General features: G+C 41.1%; 1 protein-coding gene across 4 annotated transcripts in view; it reads right to left on the bottom strand.

Annotated features, from left to right (window-relative positions):
* Positions 1-378: 378 nt before the first annotated feature.
* ADGRA3 (adhesion G protein-coupled receptor A3) overlaps positions 379-25,762 on the bottom strand; it is a 106,511-nt gene continuing 81,127 nt past the window's right edge. For all 4 annotated transcript variants that reach the window (XM_026648007.2, XM_024217126.2, XM_024217127.2 and 1 more), the window contains 5 exons: positions 17,175-17,299; positions 16,025-16,148; positions 13,364-13,509; positions 2,469-2,564; positions 379-2,257 (listed from right to left, as the gene is read on the bottom strand). In XM_026648007.2, coding sequence (XP_026503792.1) covers positions 1,015-2,257; positions 2,469-2,564; positions 13,364-13,509; positions 16,025-16,148; positions 17,175-17,299 — 1,734 coding nt within the window. In that variant the 3' untranslated portion in view covers positions 379-1,014. The remainder of the gene's footprint in view (positions 2,258-2,468; positions 2,565-13,363; positions 13,510-16,024; positions 16,149-17,174; positions 17,300-25,762) is intronic.

Raw genomic sequence — 25,762 nt, 5'->3', positions numbered from 1 at the left:
TTCTGCTCTCCCACTGGTGTAAAAATCAAAATTGGAGCATCTAAATGATAACTCTTTACTAAGATATTGCTATCACTCTTTCACAAGATGGCAATAGAATGTGTTTTCAACAGGAGATGCTGAGCTCTTTTGAAATCTAGCCCCAGTCGTGGGTGATGAGCACTTCTGGTTCAGATTATAGAAATAACATCTAGAATTACTGCAATTTACAAATGAACAAAATAGCTTGAGGAGATGGAAGGCCAATGAATTAGGGACTGTGTTATGTACCGATGTCAGCTGGCCAATATCAGCCAGAAACATTAAGGAAACATAATTATGCATTTACTACATATTTCACTTTTACTACATGAAAACATGACTAATTTATGTATCACTTACAAAATTGAGCTTGGAATTTCAACAGAGTTGTCTTTAAGTCACAACCCTTTTATTTTTAAAAATGTCGTTTCTCTGTTTCATTCAAACTTCAGGATTAATGCAACCAAATCAGCTGCATTATATGTGAAATATCGGCACATTTAGAAACAGTTTTTTTTTTTGTTTTTTTTTTAAGCAACTAAAAGCTGTGGTAAAATTCCCAGACATTGAAATTAAGTAGTAAATCCAAAAAGACATACTACAGCTAATAATCTTGACAAACTTGCACATTACATAATGTTTGCTGGGAAAATACTCTTTAATACACATTTTAATACAAACTTGAAATGTGTTGTGGACACATGTGGGGGGCGATCTGTAAGAATTTTTTAAAAAGTTCTGGTCTGCATCTCAAAACCGGACCTGATGCTTTAAAAAAAAAAAAAAAATTCACAGAAGAGAAGAAGTTTCTTTGTAAAAAAACACCCAAGATACTCCCAAAATGTATAAAATATTTTGCATGGCAGATTCTCTTCTCCTCCTATCTAATGAAGTACCAATTGTTTGTAAACAGTTTTTAAAAGCGTTAATAGCTTAAGGGAATGTGTGAATCACAGTTCACATGAGTTTCTCCCATGATGAAGTACAATATTGCTATACAGTAGTTTCATGTTTCCATAACCCAGTCCTAATATTGCCAGTGCTGTCTGCAGTGAGCAAGGGTCCATCCTGTCCACTGCCTTTAAGTTGTCCATTCTGAATGGCTAAATTTAAGCCATATGATTTTTGCTGGCTTTCAAGTTCAACTACTATTGGTTTCCTCAGAACATCCTTTTTGTTGTTTGTAGCAATGGGTTTTTCACTATTTTTATTGCTTTTTGGAAGTGTACTGCAAGCATCGCTGCTATCTTGTTGGGACTGGTTATACTGGCGTTCTCTGTATGCTAAATAGGCTCTTCGACTCCTTGAATGTCCTTCACTGTTGCTTTGTCGAATTTTAGATAAGCCATTTTGTACACTTCCTTCCACGCTGGTGGGGACATCGTATGCATACTCCCTCAACACTGTAAGCCTGCTTGCGCGATGTCCCTTACTTCTGTTTTTATGGTGCCGGCTTTGATGTCCATTTGTCCGAAACTGAATCTCTAATGGAGCCACGTGCATTTTGATGTCATTGTCTACTGAATGCTCAGTCAGACTGTTATCAAGCTGAGGACCTGTGTTCAGTGGTAAAGAATTAGGATGGCATTGAGCTGCTGCAGCCTGTATGTTGGTTAGTTTACAACCTTGAGAAGAATTTTTTAGGCTCGATGCACTTTTATTAGTGCACGAAGATTCCGCACTGCTGTTGGTACACTTAGGAGTCTCTCCATTAGTCCCACTAGAATTGGAGGGCTGAACATTAACTTGCACTGAGTATGTGCTCCTTCCAGGACAGCAGGCTGTTATCCAAGCATGCCTGACATCTTCCCTATTAACACAATGATGCGTCATAAGAAAGGCACTAAGGCTTAAACATGTGACCCCAAAAAAGCAACTAAGAATCAAGTCCATGGGATAATACAGAGAAACTGCCAAGGCCCCGAAAATCCACAAAGCAACGTACAAAAACAAAGTGAGGCTTGCTCCCAGAAGCTGAGCTTGAAAACTGTGCTCATTCTCCAAAGCTGATGTGGAAACCAGTGAGACTGACACTGAATCCTGATGATTCAGGTCCCCATGTTCACTGGTTGCTAAACGCTGCTGTTCCTCAGCTGGCTCTTTAAGTTCAAATTTGCGTTCAGGGTGTCGTTTCAATTGTATAAAGATGCTGAGAAAATACATGCAGTTTATGAAAATTATGAAGCTAGCTGGTCCATAAAAGGCTCCTAAGCTAGGTTCCCACGTCATCCAGCAACTGGAAAAAAAAACAACAAAAAAAGATAGCACATCAAGACAGATGCCCTCTCAGAAGTCACAATTTTTAAGCATCATTTTGAATTGTTGAAATAAGTCTTGGCTATGTCGCATCTCTTCCAAAAGAATCAGAATCTATATTTTGTTTGCCCAAATGCCAACCAAAAATCATATAACAATTTATTACAAAGCTGTCAATATCCAATACTCACTATGGGGCATTAGGCCTGCTGCCGTAGTTCCTGATGTTAGCTGCTGCTGTTATCCCACAAACTATGATAGGGATTCCTCCGCCAATAAGGTAGAATCTAAAAATAGGGCAAAATTGTTAATGGTTCTTCCAACAGTTTAGAGACTTTATTTAGCCACATGAGCTAAAAGGCCCTTAAGAAAAGGCTAATATCCAGGTATCATCCACCTGAAAATCAGATACATTCCCAGGATTTTGGAGACTTTAGACAGTGCTTTATTGAGAAAAGCACGGTCAGTAACAGGTAGCTGGCTGGCAGGATGGGGCTTTGGTAAAATCATTCCCCTCAATCTTGAGGTTTCCCTCATGATATAACCGGCCTTCACCTGCTAACAATTGATGGCTTCTCCCTCAGACTGGGAAGAGAAAGGGTAAGTCACTTCAGTGAGTCAGGCCCAGAAGGAGTTGTCACAGAAGCCAGCAGCACAGTGCAGAGAGCCAAGGCAGAATTCTATGATTCTATTATTCTAAGCTATCAACCTGGGGAAGGTTGTTAATCTTTCATCCTTTTGCTTTGGTGCTGTGTTAAGTTTGTTACTGGCAGATCACCCATATCTGACAAGGAAAGAGATATTATTGTGTATGAATTCTCAAGCGTTTGCAGTTTTGGAAAAGTCTTGTTCTTCAGAAAAGGAGGAGGATCTCAGACACAGGAGCAGCTTCTTTCACAAAACAAAATTTTTAGAAAGTGTTCAGCTACCTCCGGGGACAGCATGCGTGTATGTGTGTGCAGGGGGGACTTGGAGGAGCTCTCTGGAAGGAGGAAGGAGTTGGAGGGTCTCAAAGAAGCAGGATGGAACAGAGGATGGGGGGGAACTAGGGCAGCTGACAAGGGAACAGGCTCAGGCTAGGTCTACACTACCCGCCTGAATCGGCAGGTAGAAATCGACCTCTTGGGGATCGAATTATCGCGTTTTGTCGGGACGCGACAATCGATCCCCGAATCGACGCTCTTACTCCACCAGTGGAGGTGGGAGTAAGTGCTGTCGACGGGAAGCCGCGGAGGTTGATTTTGCCACCGTCCTTACAGCGGGGTAAGTCGGCTGCGATACGTCGAATTCAGCTACGCTATTCGCGTAGCTGAATTTGCGTATCTTAAATCGACCCCCCCCCCCCCCCCGGTAGTGAAGACGTAGCCTCAGACAAGGGCTCATAGCCTACATTAACACCAACTCTTAAGCAACAAAGGGCAACTCTACTGCTAAGCATAATCCACTGGCTCCCTGTTTGAATTCAGCCCAAAGCAAAGTCCTGTTTCTATCTTACATGACCGTAAATGGGTTGGTGTTCCTTGTTATTTCAGTGACTGCCTCACCACCTGTAGCCTCTAAGGCAGATGCACGACAAAAGGGTCTTACTGTCTGACTTGCTGGGAACAAAGCGTCCGTAACAGTGGGTCATCGAATAGCTTGCAAGGGGACATCAGAACGAACCCAACTCTGAGTATATTAAGCTCAAGAAGTGAGACCCACCTTTTCCAACACACCCCAAAACACCACGATAGTAAGAATCTCACAGGGATACAGAGTAAGATGAAGAAGGAGTCATCAGAGGCATAATAAAAAAAAAAGATAGAAAGGAGAGGAAGAGGTGATAAAAGGGAAAAAGCATGAAAATTCCTGAACCAGGAGACCAATTAGATCAAATGGGGATATTCTGAGTGCTAAGTGAGTTGATAAGCATAGCTTTTAGATATTATGATGCTAGAGGCTTCACAAACATTAGCTAATTGTTCCTCACAACATTCCTGGGAATTAGGAATTATTCCCAATTTATAGACAGGAAAACTGAAAAGACATTATGGCTAAAATTTTCAAAATTAGCTCCTTAAGTTTATTTTTCAGGATGTAAATTAGCAACCTGATTTTCAAAGGTGCTGAATGCCTATAGCTCTGACTGAAGTCAACAGAAGTTTTGGGGTCTCAGCATTTCTAAAAATCGGGCCACTTATTTAGTTGCCTAAGTATGGATTTAAGTATCTAACTTCAGATATCCAATTACTAGTCTTTAAGTGATGAGGATTCTTGGTGGTATGGACAGAGAGGTTAAGTCACCTCACGTCATACTAAGCCAGCAGCAGAGAGAGGATTATATTTGGGACCGACTCCCAGTCCCATGCCACACTAGTTGCACCCTAAATATGTTTAAAAAAAAAAATCAGAAAAGAAGGCATAGAAAAGAAGGCATAGTTCCTAACCTGAAGAGCCTGCAATCTAAAACAGAAAGATGGAGTGATATGGAAAAGGAACAAACAACAAGTAAGGGGGCTAAATGGTTATTGGTACATATAGTATCACATAAATGTAGGGCTGAAAGAAAACTCAAGAGATCATCTAGTCCAGCCTTCCTGAGCTGAGGCAGGACCAAGTAAATCTAGACCATCCCTGACAGGTGTTTGTCTAACCTGTTCTTAAAAACCTCCAATGATGGGGATTCCACAACCTCCCTTGGAAGCCTATTCCAGTGCTTATCTATCCTTATAGTTAGGAAGTTTTCCCTAATAGCTAACCTAAAGCTCTCTTGCTGAAGATCAAACTGATTACTTCTTGTCCTGCCTTTGTGGACATGGAGAACAACTGACCACGGTCCTCTTTATTACAGCATTTAACATGCCCCCTCCCCCTCAATCTTCTCTCTCAAGACGTAACATGCCCCATTTTTAAACCTTTCCACATATATCCTATTTTCTAAACCTTTAATCACTTGTGTAGCTTTCCTCTGGACTCTCTCCAATTTCTCTTAAAGTGTGGTGCCCAGAACTTAACACAGTACTCCAGAGGGGGTCTCATTAGGCAATTAGTTCCTGTGTCTTGCATACTGCTCTCGTGTTAATATACCCCAGAATATTAGCTTTTCTTCCCAACGTCACCAATTGCTGACTCACGTTTAAGCTGTGATCCACTAGAACTCCAAGATCCTTTTCAGCAGTAGTACTGCCTAGCCAGGTATTCTGCATTTTGTAGTTGTGCATTTGATTTTTCCTTCCTAAGTATATTACTTCACATTTGTCCTTATTGAATTTCATCTTGTTGATTTCAGACCAATTCTCCAATTTGTTTGTTTTGAATTTTAAACCTAATCTTCAAAATGCTGCAACCCCTTCTACCTGGATGTGACCCACAAATTTTATAAGCATACTCTCCACTCAAAGAATTAACAAAAATGCAGAATAGTACCAAACCCAGGACTGACCTCTCCAGGACTCCAATAAATATGTCCTTCCAGTTCGACAATGAACCATTGATGACCATAGTTGAACCCACTTTATAGTAATTTAACCTAGACCACATTTCCCTAGTTTAATTATGAGTATGTCTGGTGAGACGACATCAAAAACCTTACTAAAAATCAAGACATATCACGTCTACTGCTTCCCTGCTATTCATTAGGCCAATAAATCTGTCAAAGAAGGAAATTAGGTTGGTTTGGCATGATTTGTTCTTGACAAGTCCATGTTAGCTATTACTTATTACCCTACTATCCTCTAGGTGTTTACAAATTGATTTGATAATTTGTTCCAGTATCTTTCCAGTAACTGAAGTTAGTCTGACTAGACTAATTCCCTGTGTCATCTTTGTCCCCTCCCCCCCTTTTTATTAAGAAATATAGGTAGTAAGCTTGCCCTTCTACAGTTGTATGGGTCCTCACCCATCCTCCATGAGTTCTCAAAGATAATCACTAATGATTCTGAGAGTGCTTCAGCTAGTTCCTTAAGTATCCTAAGATTAATTTAATCAGGCCTTGCTGACTTGAATACATCTAACTTATGTAAATATTATTTAACTTGCTCTTTCTGTATTCTGGTTCATGTTCCTTCTTCTTTGTTGTTAATATTAACGGTCATAGAATATCAGGGTTGGAAGGGACCTCAGGAGGTCATCTAGTCCAACCCCCTGCTCAAAGCAGGACCAATCCCCAACTAAATCATCCCAGACTGACCTTAATTAATTGTGTTAGTTATCTGGTCAAAATTAACCCTTTTAGTGAAGACTGAAGCAAAACAGGCATTAAACACCTCAGTCTTCTTGATGTCATCCACTATGAGCTCTCCTTCTCCCACTCCCCACTAAGTAGAGGACCTATACTTTCCTTTGTCTTTCTTTTGCTCCTAATGTATTTCTATAACCTCTTTTTCCTAACTTTTACGTCCCTTGCTAGGTGTGACTCATTCTATGCCTTAGCCTTTCTGATTTTATTCCTACAAGCTTGTGCTATTCTTTTGTACTCATCTTTAGCAATTTGTTCAGGTTTCCACTTTTTATAGTTTTGATTTTCAGGTAATTAAAGAGTTCCTGATGGAGCCATATTGGCCTCTTACCATTCCTTCCTATCTTTCCTTCACACCAGGATAGTATGCTGCTGTGCCTTTAATAATGTCTCTGAGAAACTACCAGCTCTCCCTTTTCCCTTATATTTTCTTCTCATGGGGCTTGACCTACCAGTTCTCTGAATCTGTTTAAGTTTGCTTTTTTTGAAGTCCATTGTCATTTTGCTACTCTCACTCATTTCCTTCCTTTCCTAAGGATCATGAAGTCTATCATGATCAATCTATCTATTCATGATCACTTTCACCCAAATTCCCTTAAACTTTAGAATCACAACCAAGTCCTTCTCATAACCAATGCTTAACCATGAGACCTTCTTTGCTTTCCACTGTAATAATCATAAAAATATAAGCTACGCTTTTTGTTGGAGGAATCAGAGTGGTAGCCGTGTTAGTCTGTATCAGCAAAAAGAACGAGTAGTACTTGTGGCACCTTAGAGACTAACACATTTATTTGAGCATAAGCTTTCGTGGGCTAAAACCCACTTCATTGGATGCATGCAGTGGCGGGGTTTTGAGTGGGACACTGAACGGGAACGAAGTCAAAGTTCGTGCCATGATCGGATGCAATAGCCCCTTCGAGACAAGGACCTTTGGCGACGTCTGCCTTGGTCCTGTCAGCGTTCGCTCCTCGAGGTGGAGCAGTGCCGAGAGTCTCGGTCAGACGGAACCCAACCAGACAGCCTGGTGAGCGTCGAGAGTGATCCATGTAGACTTTGCCCTGAACGGTTGCTGGGCAGCGAACGGCGTCAGGAACATTCCCTCAACCAAGACCGGTACCGAGCCAGGGCGACTGCGGAGATCCCAGTGGCAGCTTGCCTCTGGAGTGCGGGGTCATCAACGGTGCTCCTGGTACTGGCATGGACATAATGTCCCGGGCTGCCTGCAGGGCTTCCGGTGTGGCGGGCATCCGGACTTCTGGGGAGGCCTGCTCCGAATGGGCCGGGCTACGCCGCTCGATTTGAGTCGTAGGCCTCGAGGCCGGTGGGAATCAAGAACCACCCGATGTGGGTCTAGCCTCTGTCCCGGGTTTACTCCGGTGCCGTGGCGAAGAAGGCCTCTTCCTAGCCTTCTTGGCGTGCTCCATGGATGGGGAACAGCGTCGACTAGTCGATGGCGCCAGAGGGTTGCTGCGCACCAACACCGCGGTGCCGACTCGGAGCGGCGCACCGGAGCCGGGGTCAGCGCCGACTCCATCAGGATAGCCCGGAGCCTAATGTCCCTTTCTCTTTGTCCGAGGCTTAAACAACTTGCAAATCTTGCAACAATCGCTGAGATGGGTTTCCCTCAAACAGCGTAGACAGTTCATGTAGGTGATCTGTGCCACTGAGTGATCTGCACAAGTGTCACACGACTTAAAACCCGGGGCACGGGGCATTCCCCTGCCTGGGCGCTCTAGCTAAACTAAGCTATCTAAACAACTAACTACAGGTACCATACACTGAACGAACGAGCAGTTTTGGGGACGAGCTACAGCAAAGCTGGAGCGGAGCAGTTCCGAAGCACCCTTCACTGGCGGCAAGAAGGAACTGAGGGTGGGGGGAGCGTGCAGAGCCCCTTATACCGCGCCATTGAGGTGCCACTCCAGGGGTCGTTGGGGTCCTCCCCTACGGGTACTGCTAGGGGAAAAACTCCCAGCACCGGTGCATGTGGCGAGCTCACACACCTACTGTGGAATACACATGAACAAGCACGTGAAGAACTATCATCCTACTCTGCTGATGAGTACACACATTTGGAAAGTCTTCCCAAGCAAGCTACATACAACCTGCCTGCACCCACCAACCAATAGACTGTCTCCCAAAGTTCAGTACATTCACTCATCAAGATGTTCTGGACACCCTAAAGAAATCGTGACTCAAGCCCTGTGAATCCAACTCTTGCTTTTCCTGGCTTCTGAAAGAGTCATGAACTGGTATCACTCCTGACCAAAGTAGCTAACAACTCATTCAGGGAAGGAATCTTTCCTTCCTCCTTCAAACATGCAACAGTCTGATCAACACTGAAAAAAATCCACCCACCCTGGATACATTGGCTCTAGCCAACTAGCACCCTGTGTCAAATTATCTATTCCTGAGCAATCTCAGAAAAGTTAGCCCAAAGGCCAACCACAAGCTCAACTAACTGAAGTGAATATCCTAGATCTGGCGCTATCTGGATTCAGGCCAGTGCATGGGATGGAAAGAACTTTAGTGGCACTGATGGATGATCTCCTGTCAGTCTATTGTTTAGATTTGAACCTGAATTCTTCACTGACACTATGCTCTCACCTAGCAGCACCTAAGAGTAATGCTTTCTACCATTTCTGGTTGACAAGGAGACTCTGTCTCATCCTGATGGATGGTGACCTGGACTCAGTTATGCATACCTTTGTCACCTCTTGGCTAGATCACAGTAATGCAGTATATATGCGCATGAAGCCTTCAGCCCTTAGGAAACTCCAACTGATACAGAACTCTGAAGCATATCTCCTCAACAACATAGGCTGCCATGACTATATCAAACCTGCCCTCCACTTTCTACACTGGCTTTCCACAGAACTTCAAATCAAGTTCAGAATCAAGAGTCCTTATCTTCAAAGTGTTCAATGGCCTGGGCCGGGATATCTAAAACATCACCTAAAGCTCCAGAACGGAAAGCATGGTTGACAATTTTGATCCTGAGGTACAATCAAACTCTCCACAATAAGAGTAAAAGTTTGCCTGTGTGGGAGACAAAGCTTTCTCAGAGGCCAGCCCGAGACTGTGGAATGAAATCCCCCAGGAATTAAGGACCATCACAAACCTCCACTTTCCGCTCTACATTCAACATGCATTTCTTTGGCCTTGCCTTCTTAAACACAGAATCATAGAAGATTAGGGTTGGAAGAGACCTCAGGAGGTCATCTAGTCCACCCCCTGCTCAAAGCAGGACCAACCCCAACTAAATCATCCCAGCCAGGGCTTTGTCAAGCCGGGCCTTAAAAACCTCTAAGGACGGAGATTCCACCCCGGCCCTAGGTAACCCATTCCAGTGCTTCACCACCCTCCTAGTGAAATAGTTTTTTCCTAATAACCAATCTAGACCTCCCCCACTGCAACTTGAGACCATTGCTTCTTGTTCTGTCATCTGCCACCACTGAGAACAGCCTAGCTTTGGAACCCCCCTTCAGGTAGTTGAAGGCTGCTATCAAATCCACCCTCACTCTTCTCTTCTGCAGACTAAATAAGACCAGTTCCCTCAGCCTCTCCTCAGAAGTCATGTGTCCCAGCCCCCTAATCATTTTCGTTGCCCTCCGCTGGACTCTCTCCAGTTGGTCCTCATCCTTTCTGTATGGGGGTCCCAAAACTGGATGCAATACTCCAGATGTGGCTCACCAGTGCTGAATAGAGGGGAATAATCACTTCCCTCAATCTGCAGGCAATGCTCCTACTAATGCAGCCCAATATGCTGTTAGCCTTCTTGGCAACAAGGGCACACTGTTGTCTCCTATCCAGCTTCTCGTCCACTGTAATTCCCAGGTCCTTTTCTGCAGAACTGCCGCTTAGCAAGTTGGTCCCCAGCCTGTAGCAGTGCATGGGATTCTTCCGTCCTAAGTGCAGGACTCTGCACTTGTCCTTGTTGAACCTCATCAGATTTCTTTTGGCCCAATCCTCCAATTTGTCTAGGTCACTTTGGACCCTATCTCTTACCCTCCAGCGTACTTACCTCTCCCCGCAGCTTAGTGTCATCCGTGAACTTGCTGAGGGTTAAATCCATCCCATCATTCAGATCATTAATGAAGATGTTGAAAAACCGGCCCCAGGACTGACCCCTGGGGCACCTCCGCTTGATACCGGCTGCCAACTAGACATCGAGCCATTGAACACTACCCGTTGAGCCCAGCTATCTAGCCAGCTTTCTATCCACCTTATAGTCCATTCATCCAATCCATACTACTTTAACTTGCTGGCAAGAATACTGTGGGAGACCGTATCAAAAGCTTTGTTAAAGTCAAGGTATATCACGTCCACCGCTTTTCCCCATATCCACAGAGCCAGTTATCTCATCATAGAAGGTAATCAGGTTGGTCAGGCATGACTTGCCCTTGGTGAATGCATGTTTACAGTTCCTGATCACCTTCCTCTCTGCCAAGTGCTTCAAAATGGATTCCTTGAGGACCTGCTCCATGATTTTTCCAGGGACTGAGGTGAGGCTGACCAGTCTGTAGTTCCCTGGATTCTCCTTCTTCCCTTTTTTAAAGATGGGCACTATTATTTTCCTTTTTCCAATCATCTGGGACATCCCCCAATCACAAGTTTTAAAAGATAATGGCCAATGGCTCTGTAATCACATCAGCCAACTCCCTCAGCACAGTCAGATGCACTGCATCTGGCCCCATGGACTTGTGCATTTCCAGCTTTTCTAAATAGTCCATAACCTGTTCTTTCACCACTGAGCGCTGCTCACCTCCTCCCCATACTGTGCTGCCCAGTGCATCATTCTGGGAGCTGACCTTGTCTGTGAAGACCCAGGCAAAAAAAAGCATTGAGTACTTCAGCTTTTTCCACATCATCTGTCACTTGGTTGCCTCCCCCATTCAGTAAGGGTCCTACACTTTACTACTTCTTGTTGCTAAAATACCTGTAGAAACCCTTGCTGGCTGCAACTCCAATTGTGCTTTGGCCTTCCCGATTACACCCCTGCATGCTTGAGCAATATTTTTATACTCCTCCCTAGTTATCTGTCCAAGTTTCCACTTCTTGTAAGCGTCTTTTTTGTGTTTACGATCACCGAAGATTTCTCTGGTAAGCCCAGCTAGGCGCCTGCCATATTTGCTATTCTTTCTGTACATCAAGATGGCTTGTTCCTGCTCCCTCAATAAGGCTTCTTTAAAATACAGCCAGCTCTCCTGGACTCCTTTCCCCCTCATATCAGCCTCCCAGGGGATCCTGCCCATCAGTTCCCGGAGGGAATCACAGTCTGTTTTTCTGAAGTCCAGGGTCTGTATTCTGCTGCTCTCCTTTCTTCCTTTTGTGAGGATCCTGAACACAACCATCTCATAGTCACTGCTGCCCAGGTTGCCACCCACTTCTACTTCCCCTACCAATTCTTCCCTGTTTGTGAGCAGCAGTATATATATTTAAAAACCTTCCAAAAAGAGATACTCTACTGCACACACTTCTTCCCTTGGTGAGAGGATGAGCGAAGAAACATGACAGATGTTAGTCACGTTGCTTAATGATGTACTGGAAGGTGCTCACATACTATAGTGATGAGTATGGTACAGGAACCTATTTAGAATAGATTTATTTATTTAAAGGAAATTTGCTTAAAAGTTACTCAAGGAAAGCAAAAAGAACACTTGCTAACTCTTGCATTAGTTATTTAGTAATTACCTCCTACTTTCTCTGACTAAATGTATAAACTAGGTATTTCTGCCCTCAGGGGAGAAATAAGGGGGAGGGATAGCTCAGTGGTTTGAGCATTGGCCTGCTAAACCCAGGGTTGTGGGTTCAATCCTTGAAGGGGCCACTTAGGGATCTGGAGCAAAATCAGTACGTGGTCCTGCTAGTGAAGGCAGGGGGCTGGACTTGATGACCTTTCAGGGTCCCTTCCAGTTCTACAAGATAGGTATATCTCCATATATTATAATTGTTAAACATAATATAATTCAATAAGAAAAGCACTTGGATATTAGCTATTGACTTATCAAATTTCTGAAATAAGTGTTCCATTTGGCTTTAAATGGAAACAAAGCCAATCAACTTCTGCCACCTTGTGGAGAATTCTGGGTTAGCAAGGTTTAATTGATATTGATATGAGTTCAGCATAGCTCTGGAATAAAAACTTTTAATGCTAGATTAAAATCGTATTTTCAAGTAAACAAGACACTACAATTTACTTGAAGAAAAAATAATTATATTTCAGTAATTTTAGAAGGCATGAAGAAAATCTTAACTGAAATGCATTCCTGTAATTTTCCCATTTACCAAGTACTAGTAGCATGTCTAACACATTTTTCTTCTCTAATCTTTTATCTAATTTTCTTTCTCTAATCAGAGAATTTGCTGAACAGTTTCGTCTTGAATTGAAGTAATTTTTTTTTTTTTTAATTCCAGTGTTTAAAACACAGGACTAGGAGTCAGGAGATGTATGGTGAGATTTTCAAATTAAATGGGAACAGTGTGAGGCCAAAGCTGAGCACTTTTGATAATTCCACCCCAAAATCCCAATCCAAACTCTGCTACTGCTATCACGTAGTATCTTGGGTAAATAATTTCATGACTCTGTGCCTCAGTTTCTTAATCTGTGAAACAGGAATACCACCCTCCTCTAATAAGAATGATCCTCTTTTTCAACTTCATGATTGTTTTGGGGCCTATATTAAAAATTTGGAAACAGCTTTGAAAGCCTTGCAACAAAGTATTGTAAGAATGCCAAATATTATAGCACTGTGTTACCGGATATTTCCCATTTCATTCAAAGCATCCAAAATTATGTTTAGTCTACTTCAGAAATTCTAACTGAAAGACAAACGATAAAGCAGACATTAAGCAAAACAGTGCTCTCACCTGAGCATTGGTCTAGGTGGAGGAGGCGGCTCATCAGGATCTTGACACCTCTTCGCTTTTTTAGTAACTTGTTTGTAGATGTTACGAGATGTCACTCCCAGCCACAGTACTGTGGCAAGAGTAGAATAATGCAGAATTATCCCAACCTTGAAAATAAATGTTAAAAACACAAGTTTTACTAGTTCCGACAAAAGAATCTTTTTATAATTATTTATACAGCATCTAATGCAGTGGTTCTCAAAGCCGGTCCGCCTCTTGTTCAGGGAAAGCACCTGGCGGGCCGGGCCTGTTTGTTTACCTGCCGTGTCTGCAGGTTCGGCCGATCATGGCTCCCACTGGCCGTGGGACGTCCCAGGCCAATGGGGGCTGCGGGAAAGGCAGCCAGCACATCCCTTGGCCCGTGCCTCTTCCCACAGCCCCCATTGGCCTGGAGCAGCGAACCGTGGCCAGTGGGAGCTGCGATCAGCCAAATCTGCGGATGCAGCAGCTAAACAAACCGGCCCGGCCCACCAGGGGCTTTCCCTGAACAAACGGCGGACCGGCTTTGAGAACCACTGACCTAATGCACTTTAATTTTTTAAAAGTTCAGCTCTTCTACAGAATATTTTTGCTTTATTTTGGCTTAGTTTTAAATGACAAACCACCTAAAATTACTGTTTCTTACATGAATGAATTAGGCATTTAAAAATAAACCGAAAAACAGGTAGATCATTCACAAATGTAATAACATTGGTTAAACCACTGACTTTAATGTAAGGCAACCAGGAGCCACACTACATATATTTGGATACAAATTTAATGGTCTTAGTAATTCAAATTAATATATTCATGGAATGAGTATGAATTATTATTAGGAAAACAGTAGCTGAATTCAGACTTTTTGTGCTTACATATGTAACATTAAAGGTGCATTAACCATTTGGTTTTCTAAAATTCAAATTTCTTGGGTAGTGTTTAAGAAAAAGAAAAAACTGCCTGTGCCCACTGAAACTTTGAATTTCACACTTTTATTGAAATGAACAGAGTGCAGGGGAGCAGAGTTCACACATCACTTTAGTGACAGCAACAAAAAAGGCAGAAATGATATGCATCATTTGCCGGAGAACTGGAGTGCAAGAGTGTCCATGCACCTACACTGCACCCTTTTTTTGTGTACATACACGTGTAATTCCCCTAGCACAGGTATAAATAGCAGTGCAGACAATGAGGCATGGCTTAGCCGAGTAAAGACACACATAAAGGGTGTGGGTATGTACCTGAGTATATACCCTACATGGCTCTCTATTTGTCTAAGATGTACCTCCTCCTCCTACACTGCTTTACTGTTTAAAAAAAAAAAAAAAAAAGGTGTCACACTGCCTCCCTACTGCTGGAGCCTTTCCCTACCACAGGAAAAGACTCTGGAAGTAGGGAAAGGCTCCAGTAGATGGGAGGCAGTGGGGAAAGGCTTCAGCAGTTCTCTGATGCTAGAGGCCTTCCCCTTCCAGAGAGAGAGAGAGAGAGAGAGAGAGAGAGAGAGAGAGAGACTCCAGCAGCGGGGCAAGGCTCCGGCAGTGGGGCAGCAGCAGGAAAAGGCAGAGCATTTTTTTATTGAACCTATGCTGCCTTATTGAACTGTTAGCCTTATATACAGGAATTAAAAGGAAAATGAATGTGTCGTGAAAAGTAAGTATTTTCTTTAGCCACTCCAGGAGTCATCAGGGGGTGTCCTAATATTCAGAGTGAGTTTTAAAATGGATGTAAGAAACAGAAATCATAAAAAAATTCCAGAAACATTTCACTGACATTGATACAAGATTGCACCTGCTATTACAGCTGAAACCCTGAAACTGGCTTAGATATGACCTTCTGAGGTCAAACATCAGTCTCAGTAGAGCTACGAACACTCAAACTCTATATAAAATGAACACTCTGAAATTACAGAAAATCACAGAACAGATAAAACTGGTGGCTTTTATTTATAAAAACCACTGGTCTTTGGAGTGGAAACAAATCCTAAAAAGGGAAGGATGAGAAGTCACTTTCTCATTCTAAGTAGAATAATAGAACTGTAGGGCTGGAAGGAACCTGAAGAGATCATGTAGTAGGAAAAAGTAAATATTCTACTACTTTATTTTCATATGGCATACAAAACCATATATAGTTCTTGAAACAATTGATTTTAGAATTGATAGCCTTTAGAAATAAAACTACTACATAAAGGAACTTGAGATAGTACCTCCAAAACTTTAGAAAAACAAACATGTATTCCCACCACCCAGTCCTATTAATTTTCCAGTTTTCAGATTGGCTCCAATTCTTTCCCTCATGAGTGGATGAAGATATATGAAATCTCCACCTGAAGCCAAAAGTTACTGTTGTTCTGCAAATCGTATAGAGGAGTGATGAAGCTGGTAACTTCTTTCCTCAAATAGAATCAGGTATGATTGTAAAAAAATCCATGCTCTGGTTACATACTAAATTTAAATAATTTCCATATACTGTTGCTCAGCAAATTTTGGCTTTGCCTTAGCTTTCTCAGCAGAAATCAGGGTAAAATAATTGAGCAAATATTTGCTTAAACATGACCGTAATTCATTATTTTTAAAATAGCCATGAATCATTTATTTATATTTGATTACAATTTCTTACATTTCTAATCTTACTTCTATGTTTACTTACTGCTTGGCAGACGCTGGTGCTTTTGGTCTGAGTTATACCTCCAATAAACATCACACATGTCAGGAAAATATGGAAGCTCAGGTTAACTAACATATGCCAACTTTTAACGCTGATCCTGATCACACTGTTAAAGAAAAATATTTTAGTCTATATAACATATCATTGCATGCTTATCTTTCAGAAACACAGTCTTGGCTTCTAAGTACCTAATCCTTTTTGAACATGAGACTTAGGCATTGCTGTGCTCAGCAATACCTTTAAAAACTGGTCCTTATTCTAAAGAGGGGTTTCTTACTTCATGTACAAGGAGGAAAGAAATGTAGGCATATATAGTAATTAAGGCTTAGTTGTCAAATCCATTTCCATTTAATCACTGATATTTGCACCAACCATTTGTTTGCAGGAGCAAAATATTCAGATACAATTCTGTGGAACAAAATGTGCCAGTCAAAAAGGAGGTTTGGCTGAAGATTTGGGCTTTAGTATATAAAACACTATTTGTGATAAGGTATGTATGAGAGGCATGTATGAGACTACTTTTCTGTAGGATTTCATAACTTAAAGAATAATACATGACAACATTCTGAACTGTGTACAAGTCTGAAGCTGGACTTTTAAAACTTAGATTTTGACACAGCTCAATACCATATATGCCTGGGCTAGTAATTCTTAACACTGATGTACATTTAGGCTTCACAGAATTCAATTGTTTTTTATATTTATGTTTATTTTTAAGCATTTTTTCAATTTTCTTCCATTTTCATGTTCACATTTGGGGAAATTATGGTGGTTGTCAGACTATTCAGTGACAAGAGACACAGATTCAATTAGTTAAATTAAAACAAATTGTCAACAGCACATGTCAAAATATACAAAGTAACTATTTAAAAACAGCCTTAAATAAAATTCTGAACTTCTCAAGCAGTATTTTTCTTAGTTTGCCTATCTGTAAACTTTGATCATCATTAATGGAAATATTTTTTGTTCGTTTGTACGTGTGCGATAAAACTGACATTTACTAGGGGAAAAAAAAAAAAAGAATCCTTCCAAGCCTCTTTATATTAATGTTTGCTTGATTTCATCCAATAAGTCTAAGTAAGTGTAACTTGAGGTCTGCATTACATAAATCTCCATTATTTTTATTTCTTACCCATGGTGGTATATATAGCTGACTATGATCATCAAGAGGCACATTAGCAGAACTACAGAAGTAGCATAAATAACTGGATGCAAGAGAGCAGCTGGTTGGGTATACAATTCACCTCCTGCCAAATCCTGACAGAAAAAAAAAGTGGCATTAGTCAGCTTTTTTCTCCCACTTTGGTGATGGGCAAAATAAGTAACTGGGACTTTCATTTTAAAATCCAAAAGAACATACTGGGAATATATTTCAAGTCATATAGTAAACATATAGTAAAGTCTGCAAGTCACTGCAATTCAGTGTGACTGAATCATAAAAGCTTTAACACAACATTTTAACTTCATGTATTCAAGTTCAATTAAGTAAGCAATTTACAATGGAGCTATTAGGAATTCACCCACTTTATTGTTAAAATACATTCAACACACATAGTACTTATGTGTATTTGGTTTGTACAAGCAGTAAAAAAGTCATTTGAATTACTATTACATTTCAGTAACTGACATTAATAATATACACTTTTTTGTAAAATGGTTAAGATTACTAAAAAACAACTCTTTAGGGTACAGATATGGAGACCTGAAATTTAAGTATGATAATATTCCAAAACCCCACTAAATTGCTGTATATATGTCCTTTTTTAGGACTGATAGTGACAAAATGGGTAGAGGAGTTTGTGTATGTATATTAATAAATAATAAAAGTTACATTAAAAGGATGTTGAGGTTGCACAGTTAAGTATTCAAAACTTTTCAGGAACTGTTAGAATTAAAGTTGCTTATTGTGAGAAATAGTGTATATGAGAATACAGAGCTAGTATAAACTTAAAGGGAAACTACACTAAAGCAGTGGTTCTCAAAGCCAGTCCGCCACTTGTTCAGGGAAAGCCCCTGGCGGGCCGGGCCGGTTTGTTTATTTGCTGCGTCCGCAGGCCCCGCTTCCCGCAGCCCCCATTGGCCTGGGATGTTGAACGTTGGCCAGTGGGAGCCGCGATCAGCCGAACCTGCGGACGCAGCAGATAAACAAACCGGCCCGCCAGGGGCTTTCCATGAACAAGCGGCGGACCGGCTTTGAGAGCCACTGCACTAAAGGGTAGTTGTGCACTTTTACCCAGTTAAAGCTCAATGGTCAATTCCGCAATTCTCTTGTTGCAAAGGAAAAGATGTGACAGCTGTCAAGACACATCTAAATTTACAATAAAGAAATGCTGAGGAATGCATGATGAAATGGTTGTTTCCGTTAGGCAATTTTTAAATGGACCTTTTTGAGGCCTTCTTTTGGATGCTGTTACCATGTGTAACTGAACTGTTTACCTGGAGGACTGAACTAGGGCAACTCCCTCAAAGCTGGCTTCATTTTTGATATTTCAGGATTCACACTGCATATGGTCACAACAATGGATATTTTAAGGAAACTGCTGTCTCAAGTGTTACTTTCTTAGACTCACATTTGACCAAAACTTGCCACTTCGATGTGAAGGGACCAGGTTTTAGGGCTTCAAGGCGTATTTCACACCCAAGGCCCAGAGACCTCGGGGGAGGTACTGTAAGTGGCAGCAAGCTAGAACCACAATGATATACAGCAAGGTAAATGCAAAAGGACTTGTAGTCTTTCAGACCAGCAAGACACCTGATCAGAGACTGACATTCTTAGCTCCCTGGAAGTCAAAACCATGGGCTATTCCAGCCTGATCAGTCTCCCATTACCCAAAGACCCTGGAAGCATGAAGTACCATGACAGCTACTTCATTGCCTGATTCCTTGACTGCATTTACAACTCCTATATCGTATGAGTTTCACAGCCATGAGAGCTGAAGGGTTCTAATTCCTTTTTCTCTTTTTTTCCTCTTTTTTACTTTTTTGTCTTGTATTTATTAGCTGGGAGATGGCCCAGTCTTATTATTATTTTAGGGTGTGAATGTGTGGCTGAGTGCATGTATGTATTACTGCATGTAAAGATCTCATGAGGAAGCACCAGAAAGAACAGTCCCCAAATTTAAATAGCCCTAAAATGCTGTGTTGTAAAATCTTTGAATATGGTGTTATGTGAAAATGTCCAGAGAAGGCAAGCTGTCGGCTACAGTTTAAGTGAGAGCTGCTAAACATCCACTTTTCAGAGTATTTTGTTAAAGTCTGGATTTGTGGGTTTTGTTTTTGGGGTGGGGAGAATACATTAGCCATTATAAATGAGAGAAAGTTACTTACCTTATAGTACCTGGAGATTTGAGATGCATGGTCCCCTATCTGTATTCCAGTGTTGGTATACACGCACGCCATGTGCCCAGAGCCGGAGAATGGCTCACCTCATGCCTCTGACTGAGGAGGTAAAAGGCTGGGTGGACCAACCACCTCTCCAGTTCCTTCTTTATCTCAAATCAGAGAAGATCCAAAGCAGAGGGGAAGGAGAGTGGGTAGTGGAATACAGATAAGGACCCCACATCTCAAAGAGCTTCCAATTACTATAAGGTAAGTAACTCTTCTTCGAGTGCTGGTTCCTATGTCTACTCCACTGTGGGTGACTGATAAGCAGTACTCAAAGAGGAGGGCCAGAGACTGTACATGCAAGAGCCGAATGCAGGACTGACATTCAAAAAAATGCATTGGCCGAGGAGTCCTGTACCAAGGCATAGTGTCTCGCAAATGTGTGGATGGAAATCTCAAGTAGACACCTGTGACTCTGGCAGACTAGGTTCCAGCTCATGTCAAGCCCCTTAGGCCTCAACTGAGCATTGACAAATTCATAGCTGGAAAACAGTCTATCTCAGGTCTGTGTTAGAATTATTAAAATAGGTGTTCGGTTTATAAGAATATGTTTAGACTTTATGAAATGCTTGTAAGTTGCTGTGTGCATTACTCTCACTTATGATAGCTGCATCCCATGTTATAAGGTAATATTTAAGTGTTTGCTCTGTACCTAAAAGTATTTGCTCTGAAACTGTAAACCATTAGTCAGGAGAGAAGCACTACCAAATATGAAATACTAGTTTGACACAGGAGGTGTTATCTCTTGCCCAGCAAAGGAAGGCCCATACAGAGACAAACCATTGTGAAATATCAGAGAACAAAAGACAGACTTTGTTGAGTGCTTCCTGCCACACCCATGAGGAGATGTGCATATGGACTCATCCCATCAGCTTGAATTCTGGGGAAAGGGAATAAAAATCCCTGACAAGAAAAAACTATATCTTTATGGACTCAAAAGGGCAAGGATTACTAAGCATAAGCAAAAGATACCCAGTGCTTGGCCTGGGTTAGCCCCAAAGGTCATAGAAACTTCTATAATAAGAAAGCTGTATATTACCTTTTGAAACTTAAGACTGTAACTCATGTGTGTGTGTATGTTTATCTGATTTAAACTTGTAAATAACTCATTTCTTTTTCATAGTTAAGAAATCTTTAGTTAATTATAGAATTGTCTACAAGTGTTGTGTCTTTGGTGTAAAATCTACAGTGCAACTGACCTGGGGTACTGGTGCTGCCGGATCGCAATCCGGTGCCGATGGAGCCCTAGACTTGTGGGTATTCTTATCATGTCTCTGAGTCTTAGAACATACTAAGTTCTCTTAGGCTGAGCCTATAGACTTGATCAGTTCAGGCAGGACTGAATCGGACGTCTTCAAAGTGGATCTGGAGGAAGATGCAGCCTCATGCTTATGAGAATGCTCCCTGCTCTCCTGACAAGGCCCCACTGAGGGAATCTATGGGGGCAGACTCCCTTGCTCCGGAGATGGATCTTGTAGGGGTATGGAACAAAGACTCACTCTAAAATACAAACTATCAGACAAAAACTTTAAAACTTGAACTGTAAAAATTATTTACATATATCTAAATATATTCACAGATAAAGGAGAAAGCTGAAGCTTCAGACACTGGAGGTTCCGACCCAGGCCATGCGGTGGTGAGAAGCAACTGGAGAGGTGGTCTGTATGCCCCGTCCTTTATCTCCTCAGTCGGAGGCACAAGGTGAGCAAGGTCACATGTGTGAACCAATGAACTCTGGCTCCAAGCACATGGAATGCACGCGTACCCACAGGGAATACACATAGGAACCAGCACTCGAAAAAAAAACAGTGAAATCTAAGGAGGAAACCTCAGTTGGCTCAGAGACATGACTTTGATGTAAACAGTTTTGTTGTAAATAGTAAAACTAATACTAAAACATTTAACCAGCTCTGTTGATTTCACTGCCTTGAGTTCTTCAACTGGGGTTTATAACTAAACACACAGCTACCTCCTTAGATTCCTGTTTTGGGATTTACAAGGATTGGCTTTTGTTCTATTAATCTGATGATCTGACTCATTGATTCAATCCATTATCACTGTTAACTCATTGACCTGACTTTAATATGATAATAATATTATTTAACAGTTTAGTGGCATTTGTAGTAGCTTTGTTTTAGCAATATGCTTTCTTGAATTTATCTTTTACAACTTTAATACATTTATAAAATGGATAATGCATCACATATTTTTCAATAAGTAACTTGGGACATAACCACTGGGAATGTCTGGTGGGTATCAGCTGACCTGCCTAGGAACCTGATCCAGTCCCTCTAAATGGAACCTCTGGTTCATGCATTATGCAACCTTAATTTGGTCCTTCTGTGCATATGCACTATGACTGTCTTTCCAGCCATTAAATAGAAAGTTTGTGGCAGAGCCATGAATAGGATTAGACTCTCCTGGGATTGAATCCAACACCCTATTCACAGGAGATATTCTCTCCCCTCTTGTAATCCTCTGCCTCTTTCGCTGTCAATCCTGTCTAATAATTGAGGCAGGGATCCTATAGTATAAATAGTTTATGATCATGTAATTAAAGACTATCATACTGCATACATGCACAGGGACATAATTAAGGTTGTATGAGCAATATTAATTCTGGTATTTTCTAATTTTGAATTGCTTGAATTTGCAACCAAAATGTTATTTTAATACAGCATTACATATAAAATACTTTAATAAAATAATAGTAAAAATTCCATCAGATGGAATGAGACCACTTGGAACAACTCAAGCTAATATATCTGAAGAAAATAATCTGACCCAAATGGGAGGTACAAATCTGGCAAGCAAGAACACTAAGAGCCTTGCCAGAAAAAAATCAGACAGGAATTTACAGTGCAATAAGGCATCAAAAAACAAAGACCCAAGAGCCCCAGCAATTTAGCCTCTGGAATGAACACATTATAAGAAAGACAGTGACATGTTAGGGGAACTCAGAAGAGGAGAATAACATTTATTAGAGGCAGCAAGAACTGTCTTCTGAGGAAATATTCTAAATATGCATATTGCAACAGGATACAATCATGATCCAAAACCCACTGAAGTCAATGTAAAGATTTCCATTGACTTCAATGAGGTTTGGATCAGACCTTAAGAAAGAATCTTTGCTGGAATTCCATAGCATCTCAGGATCTTCCAGACAGCTTCTCTGGGGCCACTATCAAATGCTTTTGTAAAATCAAGGACGTTAAAAAACATCTTCTGCTGGTATTTAAAACCTTTTTCTGTAAGTCTTCTCAAGGTGTAAATCTGGTCTGAACACTACCTACAACAAGATCAAAATCTAGTCTGTTCTTCCCAGAGTACTTACCAGCTATTTTCATCCTACTCAAAATAATAATGCAAAACACTTTCCAGGTACAAACAGGTCCCATTAACACAAATTAGCTGGTCACCCTTTTTAGGGATTTCTACAGATGACACCTTCTCCAGTCTTTAGGGCAGCTCTCTTTTCCCCAAACATTCTGTACAACCTGCACATAATAATTCACCATCACTGCTTCTCCAGCTTTTAACATTTCAGCATTTATCTTATTATACGCTGGGGGAGGGATAACTCAGTGGTTTAAGCATTGGCCTGCTAAACCCAGGGTTGTGAGTTCAATCCTTGAGGGGGCCACTTAGGGATCTGGGGCAAAATCAGTACTTGGTCCTGCTAGTGAAGGCAGGGGGCTGGACTCGATGACCTTTCAAGGTCCCTTCCAGTTCTAGGAGATAGGATATCTCCATTCATTTTTTTTTATATTTGTCTTACCCTTTACCACTCTTCAGTTACTTCCTCAAATGCTATTACTTCTACTGATATAGGTAAGTCTGCTATTTCTTCGGATCCCTCAACGTGTTAAAGATTACCAGGCTGTACTCAACCAGCTAGAACGTTCCATCCAATGGGCTTTCGGTCCTTCCTCTGTGGTTAAAATTGTACCATCTTGAGCCTTCACAATGCCACAACAGTTTAAGAGTTGTGATGACAGTTGTCTGGAGACTAGAAAAAGCTTTTAAGAATCTTTTCTCTTGTATGGCTCCTTGGATTCTATTACTTTACTTTCCATCCATTCTCTCACCTCTTCTGGCTGATTTTTTAGCTTCCCTGTTTTTGTCCGCATACTCTTGTTGCAGAATAGCTCTTTTGCTGCGGTCTCATTCTTACTGAATTCTCTTAATTCTTTCCTCTCTACAACAAGCCTCTGTGTTTATTTGGTTGGAGCCATTCTTTTCTTACATCTTCTTACCTCTACTGTGATCCTGGTAGCATTCATAATTACTTCTTTGGAAAACTGTCACTGTTCTTCTTCTATGACCATCCATGTCTTTAGCTATTCAGATCTATTGCTAAGCTGCAGCTTAAATGTGTCTTCACTTCTGGATCCACTAACTTTCTAGTATCGTACATATCCTCTACCTCACACGGTATTACCTGCTTTAGTTTTGATTGTTCCAATAACAAGAACTCAGCACTCGTGTATACCCTGGCATCCAACATTGATCTCCAGAGCATATTGATGGCAATATGATCAAGCTGTTTTTCTGGGTGAAGCCATAATTTGATGTCCATGTCAGTTTGTCTCTTTCCTCACATGGAAACAGTGTATCCCCAGTACAAAGACTGTTTAGGCTGCAGAGCTAGAAAAAATGTTCTCCATTGTCAATCTGCCCTGGGGTGCCATGTCTGTCCATAATGCGCTCATATCCAATATTAATGCCACCAACCTGTGGATTTTAGCTCTCCCATGAGGTTAACAATGTCGTAAGTATTGATCTTGCCAAGGATGCTCTGCAAGCTTACATAGAAACAGCCTGATCTGTTCATCGGTATAATTTGTTGGCGCATAACACAACCTCTGACTTTTTGTATGGTTCATCACAAAGCATGCAGTCAATATTCTAGAGTTACAGGTTCCCATTCTTCAGTGCTTTAGCAGCTTCCTTGATTTGTAAGAAGACTGTGCCTTCCTGGTGTGTCATCTTCTCTTCCAGATTATCATAGGAAGATATGATGGTTTTATAATTTGCCTCATCTAGTCCAAGTATATTTACATCAAAGATTTACATTTCTGTGATAATCTTTATCAGCCTCCCTGTGCTCCAAAGTATTCTAATAGCCCAGAATCCAATTCTTGTCTTAACCTTGGCTGTAAAACTACCTCATTTCAGATGAAGAACTTCATTGCAACTTTGATTCTCCAGCATTACAGCACTGGCAGGATTTATTGCTTGGCCAGTACTATCTTGTCTTAAGTTCAGCAGATTGTGGTTCTCAGCAATTTTGTTTCTATTGGCAAATCTGTGAGACTCTTCTTGTGTCTGGGTGTTTCTGGATATGTACAACTAGAATTAACTAGATGAAACTGAAGGGCACTTGTAACCTGCCAGTGGTTATGGGCTCCTCCCACTGCAAGCACTTCATAGCCCACAGAACTCACCAAGCCACATGAAGCTTCCTGTACTATTAGTTCAGATTAATGAATTAACTGAACATTTGTTATACACATTACTTATATAAAAATCATACTTATGCTCCAGCTTATTAAACAGCTAGAATTGGGTATGCACTATGTGTCTCCTCATTATTAGTGTAGATATAGAGAAGATGTAGTGTAATGTTCTGAAATGCATACAGAGAGGTAGACTACAGGAGAAAATAAGAGATAATATTTCCCTATACATCTAGCACAGTGGTCTCACCACATCCCATAATCTTGCATGTACAAATGCAAAGTACTGGGATTCAGATAACGGCACAAATATTACTTGCGTGTCTTACAGTCTTCACAACTAGAAAGCAGTTAAACAAAAACCATTAATCGAAAAACAGAAGGTAAACTGTCTACAATCTCTAAAGGTTGTAAAATGGAGCAACTGTATCAAAAGGTAAAGCGAGATCAATGCCTGCTTGGAGAAGGTAATTGCTCAAATAGTGTGGCAGTTCTGAAAAACTACCATAAATTCTGATACTTATCTAAATCAAATCTTTTGATATTTGTCCATCAACATCAAAGCCTTAAATAATGGCACTATAATAAACAATTAATTTAAGAGAAGAAAAATCATGCAATCACCCTTCCTATAAGGGAAAGTTAGAGTTGCAGGAGAAGTCTCTGAACAAGCACGTTCATTATTGAGAAACACCACTTTCTCCCAGCTCCGCTGTCAAAATACAGAATGACAACAAAGCCCACTTGTAATTTGTCTTCATTAAGTTGTGTTCAGGCACTGAGGCTCAAATCCTTAAGTGTCATTTTGTAGCTTTGTCACCTTAAACCTTTTCAAAAAAATTTTTTTCCTGTGGAAACTTAATGTTGTGTATGCACT

This window comes from Terrapene carolina, unplaced genomic scaffold (assembly GCF_002925995.2).
Source record: "Terrapene carolina triunguis isolate 2854851 unplaced genomic scaffold, T_m_triunguis-2.0 Scaffold66, whole genome shotgun sequence".
NCBI classification, from domain to species: Eukaryota; Metazoa; Chordata; order Testudines; family Emydidae; genus Terrapene; species Terrapene triunguis.
This window is presented reverse-complemented; position numbering and strand designations above follow the sequence as displayed.